Source organism: Filicampus tigris, chromosome 15 (assembly GCF_054856515.1).
Source record: "Filicampus tigris isolate MCC_2025a chromosome 15, RoL_Ftig_1.0, whole genome shotgun sequence".
Taxonomy (NCBI): Eukaryota; Metazoa; Chordata; class Actinopteri; order Syngnathiformes; family Syngnathidae; genus Filicampus; species Filicampus tigris.
Genome location: NC_141231.1, coordinates 11,237,501 through 11,260,473, shown reverse-complemented (window position 1 = coordinate 11,260,473; position 22,973 = coordinate 11,237,501). Strand labels below are relative to the sequence as shown.

The 22,973-nt window shown below is 41.5% G+C and overlaps 1 protein-coding gene and 1 long non-coding RNA gene across 4 annotated transcripts in view; one reads left to right on the top strand and one right to left on the bottom strand.

Annotated features, from left to right (window-relative positions):
• Window positions 1–22,973, bottom strand: part of LOC147135471 (uncharacterized) — a 116,901-nt gene that overhangs the window by 27,838 nt on the left and 66,090 nt on the right. The window contains exons 2-3 of one of the 2 annotated variants that reach the window (XR_015089898.1): window positions 18,318–18,508; window positions 606–1,108 (exon numbers count right to left, since the gene is read on the bottom strand). This is a non-coding gene — a long non-coding RNA (uncharacterized LOC147135471). Of the gene's footprint in view, window positions 1–605; window positions 1,109–18,317; window positions 18,509–22,973 lie in introns of those variants that run through there. The other variant, XR_015089897.1, reaches the window with a different exon arrangement.
• The window catches only part of fibcd1b (fibrinogen C domain containing 1b), a 93,210-nt gene that overhangs the window by 43,843 nt on the left and 26,394 nt on the right, over window positions 1–22,973 (top strand). For both annotated transcript variants that reach the window (XM_086054000.1, XM_086053999.1), the window contains 2 exons: window positions 4,904–5,040; window positions 16,616–16,712. In XM_086054000.1, the coding sequence (XP_085910126.1) occupies window positions 4,904–5,040; window positions 16,616–16,712 (234 nt within the window). The remainder of the gene's footprint in view (window positions 1–4,903; window positions 5,041–16,615; window positions 16,713–22,973) is intronic.

Below are 22,973 nucleotides of genomic sequence, written 5' to 3'. Positions count from 1 at the left end.
CAATGATGCTGCAGAGGGATATGGAGGGAGCGATTAGGTGGAATATTTATGGAATGGACATTTAAAAAAAAAAAAAAAAAAGGCAGTTTCCCGATCTGGTGTTGGTTAAATGTGTGTTGTGGTTAGCGTGCTTAACGAGTATATCGGGCTAATTAAAATTCCCGCAATCCATCAGAAGAATTGGTTAGCATGTGTGTATCATTCCAAAAGTTGACTGAGACCTGTATGCAAAACTGGTTAGTAACCCATTATTACCATGATAAACAAGATATTAATGTGGTAGTAACATGTTATTAACCTTACATGTTTCTTAGCTAATTAACTACTTAATTTTAGTGTAAAGCACTATGACTCTGCAGTTTATGTAGGTAAAATGCTATATAAATAAAGTCTGATTAAAAGTTTAGCTAAATATGGAATTCATGTTATTATCATGTTATTAACATGTCAATAATTTGTTATGTTGAGGTAGGCCAAACGGGGGGGAAAAATGACAATAATGGAGGATGACATGCATTTGCAAACATGCATATAACCAGCTATAAATGTGGCATTAATATTTAATGTGTTACTAATGTGTTATTAACACGTATCATTTAGGAGGAAGGCAATTTCATACACAAGTGAAAATAATGGCATACAAGCAGACTTTCACAACATGTTATTAATGTATTATTGATATAATCCATTGTGAAGTTATTTACATGTTATTGTTACCAAGAAGTCCTTAGAGCCGACATTTGATACATCTTGGTTCGTTCGACCATACGGGAAACCGAAGAAACATCTCTCCGAACTTCTGTTTTCATGTGGCGTTTTAAAGCTTGGCTGCCTTTTCCCCCCGCACAATTCTCCATTACAGGAATGTGTTCTGTGTGTCGTCAGCCTGACGTCCGCCGTTGTGCCCGACGCTGACGGCCGCATCGTCAGCGTCGCCATGACCGCCGGCGCCGGGTCCTGTCAGTGAGCGTCTCATAAACCCGCCGCGTTCTCATTATTTTCGACAAAAAGCCTGCCGGCAGCAGGTGTCCTGTTGGCTCAGCTGTCTGTCAGGTCTCGTAGGTCATCTTTCAAGCTCAGCGGCAGCCCCAAGTTCTCCCGCCCTCATCTGAGGAACGAGTCATGCATGTTTAATAATGTCGGTCAGCACAAAGCAGATAGGATTTAAATGTAATATTTATCAGAATTGAAAATACATTGATACCCTCCATGAACAAGTTTCAACGGATTATTGAATGGAACAAACAGTTGAACACACAGTTGCAAAATGAAAAAAACTCACAAGGAGTATGGACATGCGCTGACACTAAAGTAATAGCGTTGTAAAAGGAAAACGCCGCTGATTCTAGGCCAGGGTTATTATAAATTGGGAATTCTCATTTAAGTTCATTTTTTATTTGTTTTTATACATTTAGTTTAATCCGTTTTATTTTTTTTTTTAATTTGGGGTATTTCTGATCTGCAAGAAACCTTCATTTCACAGACAAGCAAGATCACAATGTAAACCACGACGATCGACGTCATCCTTTTTTTTTTTTTCAATGAGTTAATAACATGTTATTAACTTGTTACTAACATGTCACCAGCTTGTCATTAACATTTTATTAACTTGTTGGAAGGCCACCTATTAAACAAATGGCATTAGTTGACAACGGATTTGGAGTTAGCTCAAAGGACAACCTTTAGGGACTGTACCACCAAATGAAATAGTATACGCCAGTGTCAAAATTGCACTGAAGTCATTTTCATACATTTATTTGAAGCCGGGCGTGTGTAAACCGCTCGAGTTTTGGAAAAGCAGCTGGAGTTGAGTCGTTTTGGCTAACTCCTGCTCATACACAAACACTGACAAATCATGTCTTTCATTCCCGCTTAAATATCCATTTGGCCTTGGCAGAGGTCTGGCTTTTCTTGTCTTTTTCCAATTGCACGACTTTAATGGTTACCAAAACTACACTTAGCACCGGTAAATGTTTTCAACATGGACCCCCTTCCGTGTATTAGACAAAACATTCACTTCCGACAAATTTGATCACAGCGTAACAGCAAAAATGTGTGAGTTTAACTATTAATTAAATACGTTTTCACTACATTTACCTCCCCAGAGGGGATTCGTTTTCCATTTCTTGTCCACGCAAACTAATAAGGCCATTCCTGCAAAACTCAACGCGATGCGATGCATCGCCCCGATTTATGTTGGAACTTGTTCATTTTCTCCTGCGACGTATTAAAAAATGTCACAGAGAACGAGAGCGGTTACTAAAAATCCACCAGGTGGACAGCTTTGTTTCCTCGCTAATGACCAGAAGAAACACGCTTAGCTCGCATTTCGGCACTCTGATGAAGAACGTCAGAGCTTGTTAGTGGCTTTTCGCCGAGATGCGACGAAACCTTTCGGGAGAGCCCCAAACAGATCAACAGACGGTTTTGATGAATGGGTGGGTGTATTGCGGAGAAAGGTACCGGATGGATTTTGGTTGGACGTCAAATGAATGAATGGTGGGTTGGTGAACGAAAGGGATGGATGTTTGGTCTATGCGATCAATAGACCGACATAAATGAATGGATGAATGCTGACTTGATGAATGAATGGATGACTGAATACAAATTTTGAATGGATGGATGACTGAATCTTGGGGAATGATGGATGATAGGTGGATGGGTGAACAGAAAGCGTACTGAATGGATGTTTGAATCAATTATGAATGGATGGATGAATAATGGATTTTTGATGCGCGGATGACCGGACAATAGCTTGATGGATGAATCCGTGGATGGATGATGGGTAGATGTGTGACAGGATGGTTTAATGGATGGATAAGTGATTCTAAGGAATGAGGCAAGTCTGGGGATGTATGGATGATTTCATGAATGCACTTGTCGATTTCTGGCTGGATGATGGACAGATCTTGAATAAATGGAGGATGCTCCCTAGATGGGTGGATGAATGATAGATGGGTATGAAGATGGCTGGATGAATTGTTTAATGGCTAGTTAGATGGAGAGCTGAATGAACTGTCTGATGAATTCATTTTTAATTGATGAACGATGGCCAGCTAGATGGATTGATGGATGAAGTATGTTTGAAGGGTGGATGAATGGTAGATGGATAGTTTGACAGACGAATGAACGGATGGCCTGACAAATGATTAATTTTGAATCAATGGATGGATGAGCAACCAATTCAGAGTGTCCTACTGCCCAAAGACATCTGGAATTGACTCCAGCACCCCTGTGAACATTGTGTCGATAAAGCGGTATAGATAATGGATGGATGGACGGATGGATGATTGGCTGACAAGATGGATGAATGGGTGACAAATGATGGATGTGTAACGGGTGAATCAAGGAGTGTAGATACAGTAGATGGATGAATCTGGGAATGGATGGCGGGTAGGTGGATGGGTGGATGAATGGATGGTTTAATTAATTGACTTTTTGAATGCCGGTTGAATGGCGGACCCATCTTGAATGAATGGATCACGCCTCACTTGATGGTTGGATGAGTTAATGCTGATTAGTTGGATGGATGAATGGATGGTCTGATGAATGAATGCTTAAGAACGAGTGGTTGAGGGCTGATGAGATGGATGGATGATTTTGAATCGATGGATGATGGCTGACTACTAGACGGGTAGATCAATCTTGGATGGATGGATACATGATGGATGTTTGACAGTTGGATAATGATAGTTGGATGGATGATGCGTAGATGTCTGGATGGACGGATCGTTCTATAATGGAATTCTAGAATTTCCGTTGGGTGATAGACATGAATGGTAGCTGGATGGGTAAATGAATGGATGAATTAATGTATTAACGGACGTCTGATGAGTGAATACTTTTCAATCAATAAATGATGACTTAGTAAATTGTGGATGAATGGATGGTTCAATGGATGAATTACTGAGTGAATCTAGGGTTATGTAATCTATATATTCATCCATTAATCTCAATTTGCACCCTTTCATCTCAGCATTTTTGTATTTCCATAATTGTTAACACGGTGCACTAGTCATCCATCCGTCCTCCATCCATCCGCGTAGCATCTATCCCTTTTGTTTTTACACATTCACAGCGCAGCCGGCGACGGATGCGATTGTGCCGGGAGTTGGAAAAGTGAGTTTACATGAACTCAGCTCAGCGAGAACAAAGACAAGCGGGCATAAATCAAATGTGACCTTACTCACCCAGCGTGAGCAACTTTGTGCCGCGTCAGCGTCTTTCTCGTCTCGCAGGAGGAAGAAGCCAAAGGAATAAATCAAAGCAAACTGATGGGAAAACAAAAAGTTTGTTGACAGCGCTAACGGTGGCTATCGACTAATGAAAGCCCTTCAAGCATTTATTACGCATCCTTGATATTCATATTATGGTCCATGTACTAGTACACTCTTTGTCCTCACTAGACAATTCAGCACATTAGTAAAACAACTAGGACTCCTGTTAGACTGACGGTATTCGATTAGTATCGTTTTGTTTTGTTTTTTTTCCTTGGCATACTATTAACAGTGGTCACTAGTGAGGCATAACTTCTCAGTGTTGTGGTGCTACAAGTAGGGTCCAGGAGGCTAATAGCGTGCTAAACGTGCATAGTATTTGGTGCAGCACAGTAAACTTAAAAAAACAAAACAAAAAAAAAAACAGATCATTTGAATTTACTTAATCTGAACATACACAATTTATGTGTATTCGTTGAACACATTTTAAAAGTGTGCAAAGTACTTTTTCAGTGTACTTGTAAGGTTTAATTTTAATTAGTAGGCCAAGGATGTTAAATAAATGCTCAAACAGCTTTATGGAAAGCGACATGAAAAATTACTTTGGACTATTGCCATAAACGAATTGTTACCGGTTTGTTTTGTTTTGACTCGCACTTTTTTGACTGTTACTTTCCCTCTGGCAGGCTCGCGTCCTCGCGATTGCGGCGACCTGTACGCCAGTGGCCAGCGAGAGGACGGCATCTACTCCGTGTTTCCCATCCACCATCCCACTGGCTTCCAGGTCTACTGCGACATGACCACGGATGGTGGCGGCTGGACGGTGAGTCGGCCGCTGCAATCGCGCAAGACGCTCTCACCGGAGTTGAAAGTTGTTGTTTTTTTTATATGAGAGACCGAATGCTAATTGGCAATGTAAACAAAAGTGGGGTGGCGAAAAAAATAAAAAAGGCTGGAGCCAGAACAAAATGCAGTTGGAATCAAATGAAATTGTTTTTGCTTCTGAAAGGATTTGTCCAATATTAGCATCGGGCTGGTAATTACTGACTCTAGCTGGATGGCTGAATATTAGCCAATATATTAGCCATATGTCCATCAGACGGTAATTGCACTACGCATTGTTGGTCATCACACACGAACCTCTAAATGTCCTTACACATAAGCAGTCATATAACAATCAATAGAAAGAAAAAAGAAAAAAACCTTTGTGTCTGGTGTAACACACACATCAACAGCGCCCTTTTCTCACTTCGCCCCCATGGGTGTGAGTGTTCGCGAGGTAAGAAAAGAAACCCAGATCTGACTTTGTCTGATTCCTGTATTTCAGAGATTGAAAGAAATGGATGGGCAAATTCAATCAATTTGTGTGAGTCTTTATTTACATTGGATGCCTTTTTGAAAGATTAAACGAACACGCATTGGAAAATGGTTGTTGTTTGTGAACTTATAATTGAGCTTACATCCCATCCCAAGTGAGTGACCTGCTGAAATTTTCCAACACTTCAGAGTTAAACAAAACCGACGTAAGACAGATCAACTATATTTCTCCATAGGAATGTTGTTGTATTGTACAATGCCAAAAAAAAAGTCCCAGGATCAAAATCATCACCATCTTTTTCCTCCTCATTACGCTTATAAAAACTGGCTTCACTCATAAAATGGAAAAAAGGTTTTGTTGAATTCAGTAGTTCCACAAAATAAAATCATCTGGATCCAGCTACATTTTTAAAGTAGACTATACATCTACTAAAAAAAAAAAAAAATCTGGATCCAGATTTTATTTTGTGCAACCACTTGACAAAATAAAATTGAGTAAATTCAACACACCATTTTCTTCAGTTTAGTGGTGGTAGTGTTTTTCTAACATAATATTTGTAACACTTTTTTTCTTTCCATTTCCGCGTAACCATGTTTTTCAAATGCAGTAATTTGGTGTTATTTTGTTAACTATTTTGTAACACATAATTTAATTTTTTACATCGAATTTTTATTGAACTTATTTTTTTGTGACATGTTCCGTGACCCGTGAACGTTTTTTTTTTTTTTTTTTTTTTTTTAAATCAGTATTTTCTGTAGTTCACAACATTTTACTTGTATTTCACAAGCATGAGATAATTTCAGCTGTTCCATATTTTCTTTTGCCATGTATTTTTTTGTTTCTTTTGTCACACGCGAACGGGATTTCCATTCCGGTTATGGAATGAACTACTTATGCGCTGTGCAAACGTGCGATCTTGCTGCAGTAAACACCGCCACCGCCCTCGTTGTTCTCATTGCCGGCGCTCAGTGGTGAACAAACATTGACACGGTGCCGCTTTCTCGAGTTATATTTGGAAATGTGTTTTTAATGTATTTCACCAACACAACCACACACACAGTGGCCATGACACACATAGATAAAGCACACTCCTCGGAGACATTTATTTCTGTTTGTTCTGAAGTCAAGATGTCCTCGGGGTTGGGCGGCATAATGCGAGCACTTTCTAATGGAGAGTTGACTCCTAGCGACAACTTTAAGTGTTTTATTTTCTTTCTGATTTTTGGAGTCTGTCCAAAGCATGAATCAAGAACTGTGTTTAATTTCTTTTTTTTTTCCCTGGCTATGAACTTTGTAGAAATAATTGGTTCCTTTCATGTCTGCCAACTAGTGCGTGAAAATGGCCCATGCGCTTAAAGGGAATAAAGGGATGGACGCGCATTTACATTTTAATAAAGCTAATATCCGCTTTTGTCGTCCCGTCATTTGATGGATATTTGAAAACCTTGGAGGAAGGTAATTTTTGTGTGTGTGTGTGGGGGGGGAACTTGGGGGCTAGAATTTCTTGCACAATACATGTTAATTGCAAATTGACTTATTGATCTGTTTTGGACTGATTCATGGTGGTGAAGACTGGTCAAACTGTAACTTCAGCATATATGATAACTTTTAAAAAATGTCATACATATACACAGAGGTGGGCATGTTATAAAATTTTGCTGGTCCGTCATTTGTCATCAGTCAACGGCCTGGGTACGCGGCCGTCATTTGTCAGTCCTTCATTCTTTGTGACGAACCGAATTGTAATCGTCAGTTCGTCAGTCAGTCCGGAAGTAAAGTCCGTCAGTTAGTCAGGCCCCCACTGCCCAAAAAGTCAGCAAAACGGGCGTCCATCAACGAGGGTTTAGTGACGATTATGCTGATGGACAAAAATCCACTTCCATCAATGTTTAGTTCATCATTAAAAAGTGTCCCGTCATTCATCATTCATCAGCAAAACGGGAAATCGTTGATGGACTGACGGACCGGTTCGTCAATCTGACGGAATGCCCAACTCTGCATATACAGTACCGGTATTTGTGTGAAATATGGATAGTAATAATAATTTGGATATGCTTTAAAAAGAATAGCCCATTTTTTCATATTTTTCCAGACTTTTTTTGGGGGGGGGGGGACATTTACATTTATAAGGAATGTCAAATATACATGGATATACATGTATTGCTTTGGCACCATCACGTGGCATCTTGTTGCCAATGAACTAAGATGAAGTGACTTGATCAGCTTCATGTAGTGCTTTGCCGCCACCTTGTTGCTCCACGTTGACTAGTGCTCTAGCCGTTTGAATTTTTGTTTTTGTGTTGCATGTTTTTTTTCCTTTGTGAAAAGTGATGTGCACCGCTTCGCCTCATGCTCCTACAAGAGGAGGTTGAGGTCTTAAAGGTTAAGGCTGACAAAGGCATCGTTGATGAGACCTTATCAGCGGGTTAAAGCTGAAGTACAAGAAGAAACGTGTCAATTTGCACCATGTGTCTGTTAGCTGCAAAGCAGCAAGTTTTCTATCCTTTACCTTCCAAAAAGAAGAATATGTTCAGAAAAGTTTGAACTTTTTCCCCCAAAAGATAACGACTCTTCTTAAAGAATTCTTTTTGTTGATGCTCGACACAATTTTCTTGCCAGACCGATACAGAACGATTTCTTGACTACTCGGCGATTCCGATACCAAGTACCGACACCACTAGTACTTTCGATATATTAAATGTCACTTAACATAATGACAGATAATGATTTGACAAAGACTGATTTGATGGTTCACAGATATGTCAAGTGGCCACAGTGTAGCACCAACTACTCGCAAGTAAGATTTACTCAATGTCAGATTTTTACTTTCATTTTTTTTCCCAGCCTTGAGTATCGGTGGCTGGTATCGGCATCCTCTTCGAACACCCGATACCTTGAAATAAGGCCGTTATCGGCCCGATACCTGGTATCTTGACTTCCGAACAATTCAAGATACCAACAGCCTTCTGTTTATGAGTGTAGCGTCTGGATAACAATCCCCCCCCAGTTTGGTGTGTGAAAGCGATGACTCACAACATTTTGTTTGCTTGTGTTTTTCCCCGCCCGCGGTGACGGGACACCTGCTGAGCAGGCATCACTTCCAGTACGTCGGCGTGACAGCAAATTTGCCAGACGGGCAAGGTCGCGACCTCCCGATCATCAAATAAAGCGATACTGTCAAAATGACGGATTACTCAGCGCGGTGCGATGGGATGGAGCGGCGTCGCTGGCCCGTCAGTCACTTTGCGCTTCTTCCCCTTAAGAATAAATAAATAAATGTAAACCGCAAAGGCTCTGCGACACCTTTTGCAGGTATAACATTCTCTTAATAGGATTTGGATTTGCGATAGCGGCTGCTGATCCGGCCCGGTGTGCTGAGCTGATTGCCATCGCACTTCAGCCTCATTAGCAGATCAACGCGGCGTCATCCAAACCGGGTGCGAAGCCGAGGACGGGTTGAGTCGGTAGTTTAACAGTCCGTCTGTCGGTGGGTCTCTTTCAGCTCAGCTTAAATAAGGAATGAGCCATATGCCGCAGCTGCATTAGCATACCGCCTTGACATGTCGTCGTCTTCAGGGAACTACGGGTTAGCTGGAGGGAGGTGGGAAGAAAAAGGAGAAGGAGAAGAATGGAGGGCCATGTGTATCCGACTGGAATAAAAGGGCGAGAGAAGAGAAAATGTAATGATGACCATAGAACAGAGAATGAAAGTTACTGCAAGGTCACAGAGTGCAATGAACAGAACCAGAAATAAATAACCAGAGTAGAGAAAATGGAACTTACTGCCGCATAGAAAAGCACAAATAAGACATGAAAGTTATAGAACAGGAAATTGAGCTTAACGCCACGAAGTGCAAAGAAGAAAAATGTGATGACAACCATAGAAAGAGGAAAACGAACCTATTGTGGCATACAAAATTGTAATGATAACCACAGAACAAGAAACACAACTTTTGATAAAAGAGAACGTTTTTGTGAAACAGGAAATGGAACTCTTTGCGACAGAAATTCAAAAAGTAAACTAATGTGTAGAAAGCCATAGAGCACCAAATGAAACTTTTTGCAAGAAAAATTCACAAAAAAAAAATGATGACAACCATAGACCAGGAAACGAAACATAGGGGATGTCGTGAAATGCAAATAATAGAGAGAAAAAAAGACATCCACAGAAAAGGAAATGGAACTTATTGGGACACTTATTGGGACATCTGAAAAAGCAAACAAGAATGTGGCGATGACAACCATAGAAGAGAAAGAAGACCATTTGCATTGAAATGTGAAAAAAAATATAAGAACAACCACAGAACAGGAAATAAAAATTATTGCATCGTTTCAATCCGCAACGTAGAAAAATGTCATGACGACCATAGAACGGGATCCTTTGTGTTCAAACCTACAGAAGCAAAAGTAAAAACACTCGCTATGCAGTCATCCAAATAATAAAAGATGTATTTGCTGAAGCAATCCAGTGGGCAAACCTATTTGCGCTGGCTTTTAAATGCGGGCTAATGTCTCCGATTGTGACTTGTGTTAAAAGGTATACAGTGTAAAAATAAGCACGGCGTGCATTATTGAAGGGATGAGTGTCATCAAATGCTGGAGGGGCTTTTATCAGAAGTCGCCAAAAAATAAACCATTCAGAGAAATGTAAAAGTTTCATCTTGAAGGTCGGATTCCTGCATGTTTGTGTGCTTTAGAAGCCCCGAGTGCCCACCGCCCCTAACGACGCCTCCCGCTTTTCCGAGTGTTCCTCAACAAATGATCGGCCTCAATATTTCATGTGTTAGTTGACTAGTTGGAAAGAAAATGGAAAGGTGAAATAAAAAGCGAGGCCGCTTACTTGTGGATGCATGCGTGTCCTATTCACGTTTTTGTAAGGCAGCAAACCTTCAAAAAAAAATAAAAAGACATTTTCCTTCCTCCTTTTCATTTCCTTTTAAGATCCTTTCTTTCTCCACTTTTCATACATTGTGACATTTGCACAAAGCGAGTTGCTATAAATAAACACCACCCGCAAATATAAAAGGCCTTGCTTTAACCCATCAGGGAAAAAAACGGAGGTAATTAAATCCCATTTACACAAGAAGAGTGGAACTCATTTGAACTTGTTGCTAACCAAATCATCAGCAGCACAACAGTCTCATTGTTTACAAGTTGAACCCATTTGAACTCTGTTGCCAACCAAAACAGCAAGCGCATATAGAGCCACCATCGCAGTCGCTAAGATGAACTAAAAATCATCATACCTCGTCTAGAGATGGCGGTTTAAACGACAATTAGCGTTCCACAACATTAAGAAGTTGAATCTAACCAAAACAGCAGCACCTACAGAAGCACAGTCTCCAATTTAGATTAATTAAAGATGAGATTATGTGGAAATGGCCATTAAATGACCATTAGTGCTCCAGTCAATTCTGAGGTGTAACTCCACAATGTTAAGAAGTTGATACCACTCAAATTATATTGCTAACCAAAACAGGAGCGCCTACCAAGTCAACAAAATATCTTTTGTGTCATGGATTGTAAAAAAAGTCCCTCTGATGACGATGATTATGCCACAAGGTTGTGTGCGTCCATGTTCATGTTTCAGGACACGATTACCCCGTAATGTTTTGAACTATTTACTCTCTTTTTTTTTTTTTCTTCTTCTTTAAATCAATGACTTCCCCACCTCGTGGTCCATCTTGAGCTAACCGGCTTCCTCCCGTATGGCAAAGCAGGTTTCTCTTGCGACGCTCATTGGCTTTACCGCAGACAGCCAGGAATAATCTTATCAGCTAAAAAGCAAGAAAATGCTGGAGGATGATTGCTTTTCTGCTTTTCTCCGTCTGCTCCCGCCTGTTGCCGCTGTGTTCGTAGCGCATCTGTCTCTCTAATAGGATTATAAAACATTCGGCGACATATGTTGCTTTGGAAAAGTGCATTTTCGCTTTTCATCATCCGATTTGTCGAATAATCATATTGCTCATCAAACTGTTAGCTAGCGCTGGTGTGTTTTGCATTGTGTCTATAAGGGCCGCTATTCTTATAACGCTTTGTACGTGATAATCGTCACTTACGGGCTGCTAACGCCGTATACTCGCGGCGCCGACATGCCGCCACTGGGCACACCTCCCGCTTTCTTTCCAGGCAGTCACGTGCCAGATTGTAAATCTCCCTCTAACAGCTTTTATTTCTTTTTTTTTTTTTTTTGCCAAAGAGCTTATGTTGATTCTCGCCCCGCGTTCCGTTCGGGCTGTCGTCGCGTCCCATCTGCACGCGCCACGGACTCCCCGCCGCTGACAGAAATCCCGCTGAAGTGCTTAAGGCGGCTTGTTAAGTAGCCTTCATCTACTGCTGCGATTACAGGGAGGTTAAGGCGACGCATGCAAATCCAACCGCGGGGACGAAGGCAAAGCTGCGATGTTGCTATGTGACTGACGTTTGGTTGCCGGGCTTGGAGTCTTTTGTTTTGTGGGGGGGGGCGAAACAATATCTCAGTTCATAGACTCTATTGTTCACATGGAAGCAACTGTTGTGCGCTATTCAACTTTGTTGCTCACCAAAACAGAAACAAGTCACATAAATGAAGTGTGGGAACTTACTTCGAATGTCAAAAACGATTCATTCCCTGCTGTAGACATTTAAATACAGTGTGTAAATCGGAATCCAACTGCTTACTGCGAATGATGTACAAATATGGCAAGTACGTTTTTGAATGAGAGTGAATGAGTTCATGTCTTTTAGTAGCATAGTTTACAGTTTAAAACATTAATATAAGCAAACATTTACATTTCCACGTTGGGCTTCCATTACTGTACTAGATATTTTGGTTGTTGTTGTTTTCGCTATTTGCTATTTACTTTACGTGGTACGGTGCTTTCTAAGAAGCCTGCAACAACATCATGAATTAACCCAACGGGGACTAACAAGAAAAGACCTGACATATTGACTCAGCTAACACCCACAGCCAATTTCGAGTCCCCCAATTAACAGTCAGAACATTCAGTCTGGAGATAAAACCCACTCTTTAAAGTCAAACTCCCTCCCGGGCATCCCTCACGTTGTCAATGCGGCCTTAACCGAGGATCGACACGTCTTTCCCGCAGGATAAACCTTTCCAACACCTCGGGATTAGCACACGTGGAGACTTGGCTCTCCGTCCACCTTTACGTATTTGCGATCAGAAATAGTTTTGCCCAACAGATCAAAAAGAAGTGCGGCTTGATAGAATTAGCTGCGACGGAGGAGATGGAGCATAATAATGGGGGCGCGCTGTCTGGAACAGCTAATACACCAGACGTCGAAATCGTGCATGTCAACGAGGCCCCTTCGGCGCTAGCATAAGCCAACGCGGTGAATCCATTTCGCTGCTTTTTGGATTCTTCGGAATTTGCTTGATTCTGCGATAGTTACCCTCTGTATCAAAGGGGTTAGTGTTAGGTTTGTGTCCAGACCAAGCCTTGTTTAATATAATATTGCTTTCGCGCCATATTCTGGCAATCTGGTGTCAAGGAACTATGTTGAAGTGAGTTGTGGAGTTTCATGTAGTGCTTTGACGCCATTTTGGGCATCTATGGACAATTATAAACCTTTTTAAGGAGGGCAACAATTACTTGTGGACTTTGGCTGTTATATTAAAATAGTGGGGGGGTTCACTGTAGCACTAAATAATCTTAACCCATTATGAACCTTTTTGGGAACCAAGAAAACTACAAAAAACATTTTCGTTAACGAAATAAAATAAAGCAAAAATTCTTGCATTAATAAACTTTAATTATACTAAAATAAAATGAACATTGTGTTACTGTGTTTATTTAAATGTGAAGCACTTTAGCTCTGTGCCTCACTTTCAGCTGTCCTGTTGTTTTTTGGTTTTTTTTCTTACACCTATTTCCCAACTTTACTAGCAGATTGTCAGTGACCTCAAAGTGTCTATATTGACAGTTTTCTTATAGGTCGGAAAGCAGACAAGACAGGAGGTAATTCTAGGGCGAAAATGGGTTGTTCCGACTTTGTGGAGCATGTAGAACAGCACGTATAAAGAATTTAATACCTAAGAGCTGCACGGAGAGAAATAAATTGAACTGCAGAATGGAGACGGGTTGATGCAAAGAGAGCGGAGCACAATTTGAAAAGAGGTTGCGACTGTCCCAGATTCATCCTTGATTTTTTTATTTTAACTCTGCAGGAGGTGAAGACAATTGATCCTTCTCATTCAAACTAGTTCAATGCAATAAAAATGCAATTTTCAGGCTTCAAGTGCTGCATTAACAGCCTGGTTATGTAAGTAGATGGTTTTTAAAAGTGAATGTTTCAGAATTCAGAGATTTGTACCAAGCCCGCACTTATTTTTCCGGCATATTGGCAGTAGCGGTGTCAACCGGCTTTCCTTCCTGCCAACGTAATAAGACGTTTTTCACCTCGACTTTGACACAACTTTGATCACCTGTTGCCCTTCGGCTAAACTGTGAGGATGTGGGGATTTTGGAGCTGGCACGGCGGCAGGGGGTTGTTTTGATGTCTAGTGCAAACACTGGCGCTCGGTGACATACTTGCTGTTTGTGGTTTAAAAGGTGTCAACATGAGACCTTCTCAGCTGTGCGGCTCAAGATAAGGTAAACATTTCCACCAAGAGGAAATTATCTACATGCAGAGCTTGTCTGTCTGCCTGGCTGAGGATAATAGAATACAAACGTACATAAATATGTAAATAAATAAAAATTCTAGGGGGGGAAGTGGCAGGAAAACAGACCAAAATCCAGATGTCAGGCATTGCTCAATTTTTGCGGTCTTTGTTTCTTCCGGCAGGGGTCTCTTGAATCAGAAATTAAATCTCTAGACCATCAAGGCAATTCCGGAGTGGAATATGCTTCCCGGTGTCAGACAATTTTTTTCTGGATGCTCCAACAGGATAATGACCTCAGACCAAGCAACATGTTGAACTATTCTAAAAAGCCCTGATCTAAATCCCATTAACATCTGAGGAAGATTAGGAACAGAACGCTTGAATCCAGTTGGCTTCTGATGGTTGCTTGGAAAGGAGAGCAATAATTATCTTGTCGTGAAGACGGAGAGATTGCGACCCCCAAGGTCGACTTGTAATTAAAGGGGAGAAAGGAGCTGGCCGGTCGCGTAAGGACAGCGGATATTGAAGGGAGGCGGCCAGGCCGGTCGAAGGCACTTTAACCCCCGCAGCTGCACCAAACAACTCGGCGGTTGACTTTGATGACCGCGCAACTGCTTGGGGTGACCTCGCAAAAGTTTCCAGCCGTATTGGAAGGTGTCTGTTCAGACTTTCAAAAGAAATTTTCCATTGAGCTCAGCTATACAGTATATTTGGATTCGGTTTTCCTGCACCATCCAAACTGTCAGCCTAAAAGCCTCGACTGTTGAGGCAACATTTTAAGAAACATTTGAACATCATTAGTCATAATGTAATCACAAACCGCAATGATTTACATGAGTTGTGCTGTATGGTGCCACTAAAAAAAAAAAAAAAAAAAATCAATTCACGCACCGTTTTATGGGGGGGTGGAAATGCTGCCGCACATATTGCACATACCAGGAACTGTCCTTGAGTGTAGTTAAATTTGCATTATCAATCATGTAGTATTTGTTGCAGTAATGTAGCTCATTTTTAGTAAAATTTGTTCATTAATGCAATAATCAATAATGCAATGTATGATTGCATTCTTATTCATTTTTTATTTTATTAATGCATCTTATTAAATAATTTGAGGATTGTCTTACCCTAAATAAAATACAATGCAGTCGAGCCTGCATACTTGTATATCTGCATACCAGCAGATTGACCGTTTTTGTTTTTTGTCAATTTTTAGGCTAAAAAAAAAAAATATATATATATATATATTATATATATATACACACACTGTTCAACATGGATATCACAAACACGTGCAATAGGTTTTATACGGAATTGTATGCTTTTATCTGGCTTTGATGCAACCAGATGCAACTTAAAATGCATAAGATATATCTCTCCAATAAATCTTTTTTTCTAACATATATAGTGAGCGTAAATTCTATGTGGATGTTCGCTATTTGCGGGCCAACTCGGTTGCTGTAATGAATAATGCATGGTTTTGATGAAGTTCATTATTTTTATCAATTATGAAAAATAAGTAACATATTCTTTGTAAATAAATGAGCATAACATATCGCACATCCCTGCTTTATAGCCACACTTAACTAGAGAGCAGCTAACGTAGCAGCCTACATCTTTTTTCAGCTCTCCTTCTCGCTAAACAGCACAAACCGAAGTCAAAGCCCATTGTTGACAAAAAGTGGGCCAATACCCGTCAAGAATTGTTCCATCACTTCAGATTGTCAAAAGAATTCAATTTCTGAGAAAAACACATTTTTACAGGACAACAACGCAACAACGCAGTTTATTCCAGGACCTGTGAGTGAAAAGGGTTTCGATGATCGGGGGGGGAAAAAATGCCGCGAACACGAAAGGCAGCGTGATCGGTCGTTTAGTCAAGCGCGATGAAGACATTGCGAGCATTTGATCTGTCTGCGCAGATGTCGACAGCTCCATATAGACGCTGTCGACAGATGCTGCCTTGTGCTATGTTCAACAATTCTGAATAATCATAAAGCTTCAATGCTAATTTGTTACATTAATAGAGAGCATATTGCCACAAAAGCTGTTGTCAGAAGTGGGATCCAAGCATCAACTCGCCCCACAAAATGCCAAAGAGACAACTCTTATAATAATATACGAAGTATTCATACAGAATCTCATCCCTTTTTGTGTCTTTTGCAAAAGGTTGATCAAACTCAAGGAAGTGCCGCTGTCCGCGTGGAGAGCAATTTTAACAGGTTCCACTGTGAACTTCAATTCAATCCAAGTTTAATTACGTCCTCTGTTTTTTGACAAATTGTCTTTTGGCTATGTAGTTCTTCATTTGTTTGGCTTTACTTTCCACCCTGTGTGTGCGCGCGATGAGCATGGGCCAACACTGGAGCGCTTTGAAGGAGTCATCAGAGAGGCAGGATGAAACGCTGGATGAATTGCCATCTCGTTTGCTAACCCCCTGTCCCGCTTTGTCCCATTTTGTCCTGTGCTGTGTAGGTGATCCAGCGCAGGGAGGACGGCTCGGTTAGCTTCTTCCGGGCTTGGGAGTCCTACCGTGAGGGATTCGGTAAAATCACCGGTGAACACTGGCTTGGTAAGTGGAAAAAAAACCAAACAACAGCCACAGCAAAAGGATCTACTACGACTCACGCTAAGCTTAGCTTAGCGTGTCGCTGTCCCTCAAATATTTAGCCCGTAGTCCCCTGCTGGATAAAATGTGTCTCATGTTGTGTTGGTGGTTTTTCACGGTTCTGTTTTGAAGTGGAATAGCAATGGGGCCAAAGTCAAGAGATGTAGAACAGATTACACAGTGCTGAAGTTTATGCATAACAATAGCATTTAGGCCCCAAGTCTCCCGTTGGGTAAAACCTGTTTTATGCTGAGATGGTTGCTGATGGGTTTTTCACAGTTTAATTTTGAAGTGGAACGTTGATGGCCCAAAAAGTCATGTCGAAACAGAAACAGTACGGCAATTTATAGATTACATAATTAATAAGGCCCTTAGTCTCCTCTCGGATAAAATGGGTTTCATACTGAACAATAGATACATAGATCCTCATTCTTCTCCATTGGTTGTTAGCAACAGGATACTCCACTAACTACCCTATTTTCCGGCCTATAAGTCACGTTTTTTGTCATAGTTTGGCCGGGGGTGCGATTTATACTCTGGAGCGACTTATGTGTGAAATTATTACCACCTTATTACTGTCGCGGCTTGTTAGTGCTGACTTCTATTTAAGATGTTTTGCCTCCCTCTGCAGGCGCTTTAGCGCTAAAGCAGACATGCTAACGATTAGCGATCGCGATTAGCATTAGTGATAGCGATTAGTATGTTCAGTCAACAACACAGTACAATCATCCACAATTCAGCTCCTATATAAATGTTGCATGCTCATTACACACAATTGTCTTAAGTTACGTACAGACGATGGTTGAACAAGAATGAACCACAAACAGGCAGTTGCCTGCTTCTGGCTGGGGTATTGCATCATGCAGCCACACACGTAAGAAGCCGCGCACAGAGAAGATGAAGACATAATTACGACTAAATACATGAATACTTTTGGAGACTTGGAAACATTCTACATGGTCGGGGATAAATAAAAGACTTATTTAATCGATCTACAACCGTTTTGGTGAGTTTAAAGTTATCTTACAGTAACTTTCTTGTATGCTACATGTGTGAATGTTAGCTAAATGTTACCATCGTAGCTCGGTGGAAATGATGTGTACTGCGCACAATTCCCTCCCAAAATGCGACTTACACTCACTTCAGTGTGACTTATATATGTATTTTTTTACTTTATTGTGCATTTTATGGCTGGTGCGACTTGTAATGATAAATAGATAAGGGAGACTGTCAAGGAAGTCATTCTCCTTCGTGGTTTGTTAGCAGTAAGATGCATCTTAGTCTCCACTTGGCTGCAGCAGGCCCTTGTCTTGCTGCCCTCAATCTGGTATTACCTAAAATGTGACTCCTGCTGAAAGATATGTATAGGAGACCCTCATCTCCTCTATTGTTTGTTAGCACTATGATACTTCACAGTCTCGCCTAGTCTGGAATAGAAGGTTTGCTAACTATCCTTATTCTCCTATTGGATAAGTTGTGTCTTATGCTGAGAAATACATACTACAAACGTGTCTCGTATTTGCTTTCTTAGTTTTCTTTCAATATCTGTTAGAAAGTCTCCTTTCTTACTTGAATTTGCACTTAAGTCTCCGCTGGGAAAAGCCGCACAGCTCCAACCTGTCGGAATGGTCGCGGGAGGCTCCGCCAAATTGAGTAACCTTGCCCGCCCTCCCTCTGACGCCGCCATCTGAGAATGCAGTCAGTCCCGATCAAGCTGTGACTTTCCTCCAAGTTGGCCAGATGCCTTTCAGACAAGTTCACTGCAGGGAGGGAAAAAAAACAACAACTTACCTTCTAAACTATACAGTATAAACACTTTGGTGCCAACTCACTCACACAAAAAAAAAACCACACACACACACACAGACGTGCCTTTGCCCAAAAAGGCTAATGTTCGCTGAGATGTTGTTTCCCAAAGAAATTTGGCTAAGGCCTCAGCGTTTTAATGAGCTTTCACGGTTGTAACTGTGTTGTTTGTGTGTGCGTCTTTGAAACCTCTCATCTCAGCCTCACATCAGTTTGGAGGAGCAAATGGAGCCCGAAGAAGAAAAAGAAGAAGTTTGTCTCAGTGGCGCGCGCGCACACACACACACACACACACACACACACAAACACAAGGTGGTCAAGGTTCCCGGACGGAAAAGACGTCCTCTCTCATCCGCACTCCAGATAAAAAGCACTCTCTTGAACACTTTAGAAGCGCAATGTGCCTCCGGGGAACCGGCCCTCGCAACGCAGAGCTGACGTAATGTTTGGAATGGAGTGTGCGAGCCCAGAGAGATTTTGGGCAAATAGCCGCAAAGTAAAATAACAACCGAGCGAGGCAAGAACACAAGTCGTTTTGATGGCCAGATGGTTGCATTACCAATTAGAACAAAAATCAATTGCGAGCATTCAAGATGGGAAAACAGATCAGGCAGTACTGGAATTGTTCAATGACATTTTTACTAAGGCCCTTAACCTCCTCATGGATAAAAGTTGTCTCATGCCAAGAGACTGATGTGACCTGGATGATCATCCACAGGCTCCTCTTGGCTGCAGCGGCCCATTATCTTGTTGCCCTCAGTCTCATCTTGGGTAAAATGTCTCATGTTTTGAAATAATTTCAGGAGACCCTTGTCCTCCTCTCTTGTTTGTGACCAGTTTTATACTCACAGTCCTCAGTTTGCAGCAACTGTCCCTTTGTCTTGTTGCCCTTAGTCTCCCCTTGGATAACATGTCTCATGCTGAGTAAGAATTGAAGGAGCCCCTCATTTTCCTGTATTGTTTATGACCAGTGTGATACCTCACCGTTTCCACTTTGCTGCAATGGTCCCCTATCGCCCTCAGTCTCCCCTTGGATAAAATGTGTCTCGTGCATCTAAATAACTAAAGGTGATCCTTGTCTCCAGCTACCATCTTTTGAGAAAAATGTCTTATGTTTAGGAAGAACTTATGATACTCCACAGTCTCTGCTTCGCTGCAATGGTTCGCTGTCTTGTTGCACTCAAGTCTGTCCTTGGATAAATGTGCCTCATGCCTAGAAATGATTGAATTTGTCCCTTGTTCCCTTCAATTGTCCGTGACCATTTTGATAGTGCTCACTTTACATCAACTGTCCTTTCTCTTGTTGCCCTTACTCTCCAATTGGATAAAATGTGTCTTGTGTTGTTAAATACAGTAATTACTACAGACACACAAGCTCCTCAATTCTTTCAGTGATATGTTAAAAAAAAAAAAGATGTTTAAGTAATGCACTTCATAGGCTCCAAATTTGTTGCTGCAACCCTTTGTCTCCTCTTGGATGAAATTGGTCTCACTCTGAGAAATCATAAAATGAGACCCTTGTTCTCCTCCGCTGTTTATTAGCTGAAGGAGCCTGCCTCCACAGTCTCCGCTTAGCTGCAGTAATCTACTGTCTTGCTGACCTAAGTCTTCTCTTGGATAAAATACTGTGTTTCACTCTAAGAAATAATTAAAAGACTCTTGTTCTTTGTTATTTTGTTAGCAGTGTGATACCCAACATTCTTCACTTTTCTACAATCGTCCCTTGTCTTTCTGCCTTCATTCCCACCTTGGAGAAGTGTGTCCCTTGCATAGAAATAAATGAAGCAGACCCTTGTTCTCCTCCATTGTTTGTATACTGCATGATCCTCCGCAGTCTCCAATTGGTTGCCGCAGACCGTTTTCCTGCTGCCCATGCTCTCCTCTTGGATCAAATTTGACTTATGCCAAGCAATTAAGTCTAAGAACACTAGTTTCTCTTCCTCTTATTGCCGTCAGTCTCTGAATATACAGTATGGATCTTATGTGAAGCAAAAGTTCAAAACTACACACAAGATCAATGGAGTCTTCGCCAAATATTCTATGTATATTCTTCTATTTCTCTTGCTGCCATTTTGCAGAAAAGGTTGCTGTGGGGGGCTCTGGTCTTCTCTGATCTCTTTTTTGCTAGCCAGACGGTTGTTGTTATCGTCGATGTGAGGCCACTAAACGGTGCAGCTTGCGATTTTAAAACAACAAACAACAGGGGGCTATGTGGATCCCGGCAAAACCGCAGCGGGATATACAGCTTTCCCGCTAAGTGTACATGGAAGGCAAAGGAGCCAGCAGGCCACTTTCACTTGTAGGCTTTTGTGGCTCGCCCAGGGTGCGCTATTGTCTCGTCACCCCCGTCATCGATTGCCCTCGGGGCAAAAAATGAAAAATGGATCCAGTGTGCAGATGGAGCGGGAGAGCGAGAACGTCATTGCGGCTGCCGCCTCCAGACGAATAATACTCGCCGGCGTTGTTAGGCTGCCACGTCTGAAGACACGGCCTTCTGTTTTGCTCTACATATTGCACTGCTCGACAAATTGCATTCTTTTTTTTTTTTTCTTTTTAGCCGTGGAATGAATCCAAAGGTAGTAGCGCCAAAATGACGGCAACAAGATGAAAGACGGCACTGTTGCGCAACCACATACAGGCGACAACACATAATCAGGCGCCGTCATGGAATTGACCAATACAAAAGCAATGTGAAATGACATCAGTCATGTTTGCCGCTAAACACCGCAATCCAAAGGCTTCCCGCTCTCTCAAATGTACTCACCCCACTTGTGGACCGTGTACTTTTTTGCCTTTGCGGCTTAATTCCAGTAAGGCAAGGCAAGGCAGCTTTATTGATATAGTATATATTTATTTATATAGTGCATTTTGTACACAAGGTACACCATTCAAAGTACAACATTTAAAAGCATTTACAAACAAAAGAGTGAAAGACATTTAAAAGCAAAGTAAAGCAATAAAAAATAGTTTACTGAATTTACTAAAAGAACATACATTGATTACAGAAATGCTTTAAAGGACCTCAATCATAGCTATGGGAAAAGAGCAGAGTTTAAACCTGGATTTAAAAGCATTTACACTTGGGGCTAACTTTACTTCTGTTGGCAGCTCATTCCGTTTGTGTGCAGCATAACAGATAAATGCAGCTTCCTCAGAGCCAAGAAATAGTTCAACTAAACGCAATAGTATATAAATAAGTCTTTAATCGTGTTTAAAGCATTTCTACTGAGGCAACGCCTCTGATATCCGTGGGTAGGTAATTCCAGAGCACTGGTGCCCGAATAGAAAACGCTCTAGAACTTGCGGAACTCCTTTTGCTCTCGGGATTACTAAAAGACCAGCATTTTCTGAACGAAGGTTTCGGGATGGAACGTACGGACGGTACCACTAGTTCAACAAGATGGGACGGCGCTAAGCGCTGCAATATTTTATCGGCAAAAGGCAAAACCTTGAAATCGTATCTCAAGTGGACTGCGAGCCCATACAAATCGGCTAGTGTCAGGGTAATATGATCAAACTTTCTCGTCCTTGTCAGGAGTCTATCTGCAGCATGTTGTAGTAGCTGCAGACACTTAATCCTAGACACTCATGAAGAAAAAGGTACATTTGTCCAGGTTATTAAAACAAAGTGACGGTAATCTGCTACTTTGCACATTCTATATCAGAAATAGGCGATACTTTTAGATTGCAGTTGTTTTTGGTGAAAGTAACTGAAGAATAAAGCCTTTTGGTAGATTTCTTGATATACTTTTTGACCCCACAAGGCCACTGTAATTTCAGTTTGTGGCCATCGCCAGCAGAGCGTCGCAGACCTCGGTTGTCTTTGGACGGGGCCGACAACTCCCACGTGAAGTCTGCGTTCTTCTTCCGTTTTGTCTTTATGCGGCCAGTCAAGTCTGACTTGGGACGTAAACACTCGACAAGAATAAATGAGGACAAATGCCTGCGGTGAGCAAAAATAGCTGACGCGTTAATGGAAAGAGCTCGGAGGGGCGAGTGGAACAGATTTTCTTTAAAACGCCGACATCAATACGGCAACCTTCAAGCGCATTCTGTCGCCGCTGATTCCCCTGATAGTTGGACACTTCCCCCAGGGTTTGGGTGCTCAAATTGATAGATAAACTCACCTTGCACTGTGAGCACATTTTCAAGTATAAATCAAGAAAGCGTACACTAAGAACCATTCAGAATAAATCCATAGACATTTTCCATCTGTCGTGCTGTGACCAGTAGCCCATCGAGCCGAACGCTGAACCCCTTTGTGAGCGTCATGTTAAAAGGCCGTCAGTCAGTATTCCGTTTGGGTTTTTTTTCAAACCTTTTTCAAACCTCCGAAGCTTTGGAGGAGCCATTGAGGATGAGTCTCAAATAAAACTACCTCCACTAAGCGTTTTAAACCAGGCTTGAGCCCACTTGACA